Source organism: Thamnophis elegans, chromosome Z (assembly GCF_009769535.1).
Source record: "Thamnophis elegans isolate rThaEle1 chromosome Z, rThaEle1.pri, whole genome shotgun sequence".
Classification (NCBI taxonomy): Eukaryota; Metazoa; Chordata; class Lepidosauria; order Squamata; family Colubridae; genus Thamnophis; species Thamnophis elegans.
The window spans coordinates 39,133,294-39,142,887 of record NC_045558.1 but is presented as its reverse complement, the minus strand read 5'-3'; the positions used below and the strand labels follow the sequence as shown (position 1 = coordinate 39,142,887).

Here is a 9,594-nt window from a genome sequence, read left to right as displayed (position 1 = left end):
TTTTGATCCTGAGCTGCATGACCTGCCATCGATTTCATTTGAAAAGTCTTTGCAACAAGGATGAAGGGAATACAAGCTAGGATGAGCAGCGTTAATTGCCAACCATTTGCAAAAGCAATGATAAGAGCTGTCACGAGTGTGGAGAAAGTCATGGTCATTAAGGCCAGTCGACTTCCAGTAGCCTTGAAAATAAACAAGAAAAACAAATTATACCTTTTCAGCAATAAAGCATTCTTTTTATAACATTCACAATAAGGCTATCTTCTGGGAGAAGGCTTCATGGTATCTCAACCAGAACTATTAGATTCTGTAATAATTGATTGATACCATATAGTATCAATCTGATTTTATATGTTTATATGTAAATATTCAGATGGTTTAGCACATCTGAAGGCTCACAGCTTTTCTTTTTCTGTGAAAACACAATGTATCTATGTCTTGCTAAGGTATAAAGGTATATGCATGGAAAGTTCACTTCAGTTGAAACTGCCCATTGGAATTTGTATAAATGTACTATGGAATTGATGCAGAGTCATTTCTTTATGCATATATGATATCATCTGGCAAAACTGCAAAGCCAATAAATTAGTTGACAAAGTTATAGCTTCAATGCCAAACTGATTCATAGGAACTTGGAGTCTTGTAGAATGTATCATTCACAAGAAGACTATTTTAGAAAGTACAAATAGAATAAGTGTCTGAAGACACAAAACAAACATGGACTGATGTATTTAGAATGTGAAAATGATTCAAATAATGGATTTATTTTGCTGTTTCATGCAGCAGTCTCTTATTGACACCAAGATAATTATAATACCAATGAAAATATAAAAATAATAAGCAAAAAACATACTCCTTTAACTTGGGAAGCATCTGTTGAAAGTCTGGTTAACAAAACTCCAATAGCATTATTGTGATCATCAAACCATCCAATTTCCTAAAATCAAAATGAACAAACTGAAATAAGTAAAATTACCAATTACTCTTGTTAAAACTCAGAACCTTTCCTCTTGTATTGAATTATGGTACAAACACGTCTTGGTAACATAACTTTTTTTTCTGCCACGACTCCCTGAAATTGTTTTCATTTAATTCCCAGTCCATTAATGAATCAGATATCTCACTCTTAGTTGAATCCTTTTTTACCATAATCCTGAATGGTATAATCACAAATTATACCATTAATCACCCACAATAGAGGTGGGTTGCTCCTGGTTTAGCCCAGTTTGGCCAAACCAGTAGTGGTATTTTGGCATGGGACACAGAACTAGTAGTGACCCAGGCTGGCCACGGTTCCCTGGTCACTGCTGTCATTGCTGGCATGTTGTTTAGTAGCGTGACCCATCAAAACCATGGTCCACTAAAGTGCGCCCGATTAAAGCGCATACCTGACGTCATCAGCAGCGCGACAAATACGACCGCGGAGAAAAAAGGGCGCTTTAAAAAGTGCTTTTAAAGCAAGCCGATTCACATAAAGGTAAGGGTTAGGTTTAGGGTTAGGGTTAGGTTAAGGGTTAGGGTTAGGTTTAGGGTTACGTTAGGCGTTAGGGTTAGGTTTAGGGTTAGGTTTAGGGTTAGGTTAAGGGTTAGCGTTAGGTTTAGCATTAGGTTAAGGGTTAGGTATAGGGTTAGGTTTAGGGTTAGGTTAAGGGTTAGGCTTAGGGTTAGGTTTAGGGTTAGGTTTGGGGGGGTTAGGTTTAGATTTACGCGTTAATTTTAAGTTTACCGCTCACAGCGTGCTGTTTTCGTTGCGCTGTGATGACGTCACGTACGCGCTTTCGTCGAGCGCGCTTTAGTCTACCGCGGTTTTGTGGTGGAACCGTTTAGTAGTGCATGCGCATGCACACTTCACTGTAATTATTCTGTGCATGTGCAAAGAACAATTTACATTGACCTGTGCACGCATGCAGAGCACATGAAGCGATCCAGTACCAAAACTGGGAGTAACCAACCTCTGGTCACAAAACATGTAAAGTCTGTTACATTTTGTCATCCACTCTACTGGTATCAAAATCAGGTGATCCCTCTTGGATGGCATCAAGGTAGCAACTCTAAAGTGTTCAGCCATCTGCTCTCAATGTTGATTTTATTTTATCAATTTAGTTTATTTAGGTTGATGTAACAAAACAATATGTGTCCACACAGGTGGTCAAAAAGTGATAGCTGCAACTGCATGATTGACACATGCCCTATTTTTACTTAAAAAAGGATATGACTTCAATCATATAGTCAAAGTTGCCAACTTGATATTTTATCCATTACTACCTCTTCCCATGGTGCACCCAAATACAACAATAGAGTGGTGGGACAATGAAAAAGTGTAATGGGCTGGAATAGTTTAATACTGAAATGATAGGACCAGCTGTTCATTCAACATAATTTCCCAAATAAAATATAATCATCTTTGAAAGTTGGCATTTGTTGTGTCTACTTTAAAAAAAATAGGGAAGGCGTGCTGATAGAGACATCTGCATTAAAATTTATTTGGACTTCAGTAAGGCATTTGATAAAGTAGTCCATAACCTATACTAGACAAAGTAGAAAAGTGAGGGTTAGACAGCATCACCACCAGATAGATTTGGCTGATCAATATGTGGTCCTCAACGGAACTGTATCTACATGGAGGGAAGTATGCAGTGGAGTACCCCAAGGCTCTGTTTTAGGCCCAGTACTCTTCAACATCTTCATCAATGATTTGGATGAGGGAATAAATGGAGAACTCATCAAATATGCAGATGACACCAAGCTGGCAGGAATAGCCAATGCTCTAGAAGATAGGCTTAAGATACAGAAGGATCTTGACAAACTTGAACATTGGGCACTATCTAATAAAATGAAATTCAATGGTGAAAATAGTAAGGTTCTACATTTAGGCAAGAAAAATGAAATGCACAGGTACAGTATAGGTGGTACCTTGTTCAGTAGTAATAACTGTGAGAGGGATCTTGAAGTCCTAGTGGACAACCATTTAAATATGAGCCAGTGTGCAGCAGCATCTGCCAAAAAGCCAACACAGTTCTAGCCTACATAAACAGAGATCACGTGTAATACCACTTTATAATGCCTTGGTAAGGCCACACTTGGAATATTGCATTCAGTTTTGGTTGCCATGATGTAAAAAAAGATGTGGAGACTCTAGAAAGAGTGCAGAGAAGAGCAACAAAGATGATTAGGGGAAGAACGAGGAGCCATGTCGCGATGTCACATTGTGCGGTCTCGATACTCCGAGACCGCCATTGACACTTTTGCCTCTGGATGGTCCATTGAGCTCTAAACCATCCCGTAGAAATGGTGATCAGGAAGACAAAGCCTTGCTAGTCTCAGGGACATCACAAAGTCCCTGATCGACCCAAGGGAAGCGCTTCAAGCCGGTGGTAAACAGGCAGCTTCCAGGCTGATGAAATCGAGACACTCCGGAAGGAAGGAAGTGGAAAGAGAAAGTGAGTCCATCTGGTGAGGTATTTTTTCTATTTTGCTAAAGACTGCCCAAAGAAAATTTTCTTTAAAGCCAAATTAGATTCTTAAGCAAAAGAACTGAGCAGTAAAATTAACCGTAATTGGATTGCTGTGGAAAGCTTTTTTTTCTTTATAACTATTCTTTGTGGATTGAAGTGCTTGCAATGTTTCTCATTTCCCCTCTTAAAGTGAACGGATTGATTTTTTCTTCTGCTTTTTGTAGCTTTATTTTTTTGACTTCTGGATTAAAACCTTCCTTCTTATTTTAACAATTCTTCCTATTACTTGTTATTAAATCTCACTAAAAGAAATCTAAAGAACTTTGCTTCTTATAAGCCAGAGATAAATATTAGAAAGTGAAAAGTAGCACACTGCCACTCGGAAGTCGGAGGCCGGGGTTTTTGAAACAACATATCTCTTTTCTTTCTTTATTTGACTTCACTGATTTTGTAGCTGAAGGGTTTGCAACTTGTTTACAGAAATTGATAAAGAGCCAAGGGCATGAATTGTTTTCACAGGTGCCTCTGAGAACTATTTTGGCAGGGGAAAGAAAGGCAGGGGGAAACCCTTCTCTTTTGAAGAGCATAAAGGAACTTGTGTTCAAGTCAACCTAAAATAAAAAATAAAAGAGGATTGAAGGGTTGGGTGGCGGTGGCTATTAATTTTTTTTCTTTCTTCTGTTTTGGAAACATGGATCAATATTCAGATGAGAAAACCTTAAAATTCCAAAATATCTTGGCTGGAATTCAAAATCTATTGGAAGGATATGGGAGAATTGAGAAGAAGTTGGAAAAACTAGTCTTCCTCACAGCAAAAGATGATGAAGTTGGATCCCCAAAAATTAAAGGGGAGAATGAAGATACAGAAGATAAAGATAAGACAATAGATGAATTTATTAATGGAGCAAATGTGGGTGAAAGTGGAAAGAAGGGAATATGGAAAAGGGAATTCTATGAATTGGAGCTCTACTCCAGATTCCAGGACATAGAAGAAAAAAATAGTAATGATTATGGACTTAAGAAGAGACATTTTTTTCAGAAGCAAGATTGACAACCAAAGACAAACCAATTTTAGTAGCAGCTGGTGGGCAACAAGATTATCTGAGAGACCCCTCAAGCAACAAAGTGCAGAGAGAAGTCTATAAAAGCCTTATAAAGGAGATAAAAAGAAGACTGGCACCATAATTGGCAAGAGAGATAAGATTGTTTTGTTACTGGAAAGATACAGGTTGACAATGAAAGTTGATAATAAAAAATTAGTTGATTTTGGTGATTAATAGGTAGGAATTTTGTAACTCTTAAATTGTTTTAGATTGTTATCAAATGTTTATTTGCTAACAATTAATTAACTATGTAAATAATAATGAAATGATAATAGATACAGCGTAATGATATATACATGTATTGGCAATCTAGTAAAAGAAATTTGGATATAAATTGCAAATTGTGACTTGAGAAAAAGACCTATAAATTTTATTAACAAATTTTTATTTGGAACTTGTTATAAAGGTGTAAGGTTTTTTGGGGGGGGGTCTGACGAGAGGAGATGGGATATAAATAGTAAATGATTTTTAGCCAATTATAATAACAACAAGGAAATGTCAATGGACATTGTTTAACAATATATACATGCTATGGTATTGGCAAAGGTAACCTGGATATAAATTCTAAACAGTGAGTTGGGGGAAAAAGGGAGGGAAGTTTTAGAAACTTTATTAATTGACTTTTACTTAAAAGATGTTATAAAGGTGTAATGTTATTGGAGGATTTTTTGAAATAGCTAATTCATGCCATTATGTGGTTGGGTCTTTAAGTATGAATGATTTCAGGTAAAAACATGTTCAAATAATTGTAATCAAATGAGAATTGTGGTACATTGATAGTAAGATATACAAAGATTTTTGATTTAAAGTGTATAATCTAATATGAACTATAAGTAAAGACAGTAGAAAAAATGCATGAAAGTTATCTGTAACCAATCGACACGCTTTCTACAAGATATAATGAAGGATGATTCTTTTTTGTGTTTTTGTTCAATTAAAATAAAAAAAATAAAAAAGATGATTAGGGAATTAGGGATTAGTTTAGTACTTAGATGAGAAAGCATCAGACAATCATAGGGCTTAGATCAGCTTGGAATTCTTAAAACATCCCTTAAATAGGCTTCATATTCTTGTTAAGAAAGGAAAAGAACATCTTATGTCACCTAAATTCACCAGCTTGACTTGAGATTCCCCTTTTATTTTTATAATATTTACTGTTTTCATTCATTAGTAGTCCTTTGATAATGTAAATGGATCCTAGCAATGATGATGTTACTCAGTTTGGGTAATGAGATATCTGCAAGAAATCAGTCAAGCTCAGAGAGCACTAAGGGCCCCTCTTTCAACCCTTAGCTACAAATATTACCATACTATTTGGAGTATAAGACGGCCCTTTTTCCCTCAAAAAAGAGGCTGAAAATCTGGATGCGTCTTATACACTGAATATAGCATTTTTTTGCTTCCTGAAAACCCGCCCCCAAAATGGTCATGCATAGCCTTTAGGAGGCTTATAGAGTGCTCCTGGGGGCTGGGGATGGCAGAAGTGAGCAAAAAATGGGTGATTTTTTTTGCTCAATTTTGTCCCCCGAGCTCCCAGGACCACTCTATAAGCCCTCTAAAGGCTATGCATGTCCTTTTTTTAATAAAAATGGGCCAATTTTCACAAAAAAACTGGCTGTTTTTTGTTCATTTTGGGGGGGCCACCCTCCAGGAGCACTCTGCAAGCCTCTTAAAGGCTATTCATGCCCTTTTTTTTTAAAACAAAAGGGCCTGTTTTCGTGAAAAAATGAGCCGTTCTGGGGAGATCTTTTTTTTTTTAATTTGCCTCTTCAAAATCTTGGTGCATCTTATACTCGGGTACGTCTTATACTCCAAAAAATGCGGTATCTTTTATTGGTGATCCAAACCTGTCCCCAAATGGTCTTTCTTTCCCTTTCCTGCTTTTCAGGTTTTGTTACCTGCTGCAGCAAGGCTTTGAAAGAAAGAGAGCGCAACCGCATTGTGAGAGCTTCTCCAGACTTCCCAAAAGTGAATCCCTGCAAAAGGTAAAGACAAAACTTTTAGCTTCTTATTTTTTAGAAAAGGACCATTATGATCTGAAGGAAGAATATCCATTAAATGAGTCGGTGGCAGTTTCAGGTATTTATTAATGCAGAACTTAACTACAAATTCAAGAAATAAAGGCAGAACCATATCAAAGATTAAGAGGGTGGGGAAATCACTAATTATAATAATGATTGTGTGTGATGGTGCAGTGGTTAGAATGGACAGGCTAACTCTGTCCACTGTCAGGAGTTCAATCCTGACAGGCTCAAGGTTGACTCAGCCTTCCATCCTTCTGAGGTCAATAAAATGGGGACCCAGATTGTTTGGGCAATATACTGACTTGGTAAACTGTTTAGAAAGGGCTGTAAAGGATTATGAAGCAGCATATAAGTCTAAATGCTATTGTTATCCCAAGGAACTGTCTGATGAAATTAGAATAAAAAGGTAAACAAAGAAGCACATTCAGTGTTGAGACTACCTGGATGCATATATTAAGATAGCCAAAGCAGCAAGAATGATATACATGTTATTTATGGGATTGCAATGATTTATGGGATTCCATCTAATAAAGCATAGCATCAAAAGTCCATGTCTTTAAATGGAAAGCCTTTTTCATGAGTAATTTTGTACTGTATACAATCCTCTCTTTCTTATAGGATGCTCCTTTGTGATAATTTCTTATTAAGTAGGTCTTACTTACCTGGATTATATAAGTTATTAAGCTGATCACTCCCAACACCAGAAACATGATAGAATATAGGACTGTCTTCTGACTTTTCTTTACATTGTCTTGTTCTTGGAAAGCCTGAGTGGCAAGCATAGTTTTAATCACCAGCACAAGAAGCCATTGCAGTTAAACTTTCTGTTTAGTTCAAATTATGACAATTTCCTGCAAGTTAATTTTCCCAATTTTCCTGTATGTTACCATCAGCTATTCTGAACAGTAGACTATATTTTACATGAAGAATTTGAAACCAATTTTAATTCAATGACCACTAATCTTTAATTCAGATTATAAGAAATAACTGTTAGATAGCAGCAGTGTGATATAAAAAAGTTGACCTCTTTACCACTGTCTAGTGATTGCATGGAGTTTTGCAAGCCACATTGATAGCTCCAGTGGTGGGTTGCTCTTACCATCATTACAAGTACACTGATCACGGTCTGCTCGTGCATGCACTGCATGTGTGCTATGAATGCACCTGATGTGCACTGTGCACACATGTGCAATCCACCTCACCTGCGACAACCAGTTGCTTGTTGGGGTTTGTGCAGGCACTGCATGCCTTTGTAATTACAATGGGTTTTAATAAAAGGATCCATGCTGTTTTGTCCCATACTTGCACATTTCAAAGTGGTGGTGGGCAAGAGCGTATCACTGAAGATCATATGCAGTGACCACCAGTGGCCAACAACAACAAAAAAGATTTTTTTGGGGGGAACAAGGAGCTGAGGAGTTCTTTGTTGTGTTTTCCACAAGGGATGACACTCTCCCTCTCTGTCCCTCTCCCTCTCTCTTCCTCCCTCTCTCCCTCTCTCTCCTTTTCTTTTCATCTCTTCCTTGCACGTGCAAGCAAAATAATTTTCTGGGCCTGGATCACAGTGGCAGGGACAGCCACTCCTTCCGCTGCCACCACTGAGATGTGGCTGTGCTGCGGAGAAGAGCCACGCTGTGCAGGAGACTCCTTAACACTAGACCCAGGTGAGCTGCGGTCCCATTCCCCTCCTTCCTGAGCCAACATGAAGGGGACTGCAGCTCGCCCTGACCTGAGTCTAGTGCTGAGGAGTCTCCTGCACAGCGTGGCTCTTCTCCACAGTGCAGCAGAAGGAGTTGCTGTCCCCGCCACTGTGATCCTGGGGGATTTTGCTTGCATGCGCAAGAAAGAGATGAAAGAGAAAAGGGGAGAAAGAGAGAGAGAGAGAGAGAAATGAAAGAGAGCTGGAAGGAGAGAATGAAAGAGAGGGTAAAGAGAGGGAAACAAATTAGAGAGAGAAGGGGGAGAGGGAGAGAGAAATGAAAGAGAGCTCAAGGGAGAGAATGAGAGAGAAAGAAAAGAGAGGGAAACAAATCAGCGCTAAAGCCACCCCTGTCCTCCCTCCCTTCCTCTCCACAACCTTCCCCCGAAAGCTTTTTCCCACATAATACCAGCAGCCATTTCATCTCCACCAAAGTAGATACATACACACACACATGCGCGCCACTCACACACACACCAAACAAAAAAATAAAATAAAATAAAAAATGGCAGAAATGGAGAAAGAAGCGAGACCTCCAGAAAATAAAAGAAGCAGGAAGCTGGCTCATCCTGAAAAAAGGGAAATCAATGAAGAGATGAAAGTACATCTCTGTACTCCCCCTTTATTATCACTGTATTGCAAGCGAGAAGGGAAGAAAAAGGGAAGAAGGGTAGCATTGAGTTACAGGAAGAACAGTGCCCTTTACTATGAGACAGAAGAACTGTGTGCCTCACCTACTTTTAACCTTGCTTAACTCTCCTCGAGCGATCATAAAACACCTTAGAAGTCAGACTAGACTAGATGAGGCACACAGTTCTCCTGCCTCATATTAGAGGGCGCTTTTTAGAGACTTTTTTAAACAGCTAGGCAGTCATTCACGGTGAGGCACAGTTAGCTAGCCTCACCTCAGCACTCTCCTTTTTCCTTTTACATTTTTTCACCTTTTCATGATGACAGTGGTGAGGCTGTGTCTCCCCTGCCTCCCCTGACTGCACGTCACTGGTGAATAAAATAGTTCAATCAATTCTATTTTTAATTTATATCTCCTTTCCCATGAAAAATAATGTTCAGTGTGAGAAATAAAATACTGATATATAATTTTTTGGCTGAACCAGATTAATGTTTTTGTTTCTTATGTAGAGAAAGCACTCTATCATTGGGAGATCCTGATGAGAAGATCAGAGGTTTCCCCAAGAGATGCTGAACAAGATGGCAGCTGAGAAGTGTAATTAACGCCTATTTTTATATGTGGATCTTCAATTGCACTGTCTAGGTTACCATCTTGACTTTTTTTCATCATTTCCTGCGATACC

General features: G+C 38.4%; 1 protein-coding gene across 1 annotated transcript in view; it reads right to left on the bottom strand.

The window, feature by feature from the left end:
- The window catches only part of ABCB5 (ATP binding cassette subfamily B member 5), a 41,199-nt gene that overhangs the window by 9,407 nt on the left and 22,198 nt on the right, over positions 1-9,594 (bottom strand). The window contains exons 17-20 of the mRNA XM_032235826.1: positions 7,245-7,349; positions 6,457-6,534; positions 854-937; positions 1-182 (exon numbers count right to left, since the gene is read on the bottom strand). The exon at positions 1-182 is cut by the window's left edge and continues 22 nt beyond it. Coding sequence (XP_032091717.1) covers positions 1-182; positions 854-937; positions 6,457-6,534; positions 7,245-7,349 — 449 coding nt within the window. The remainder of the gene's footprint in view (positions 183-853; positions 938-6,456; positions 6,535-7,244; positions 7,350-9,594) is intronic.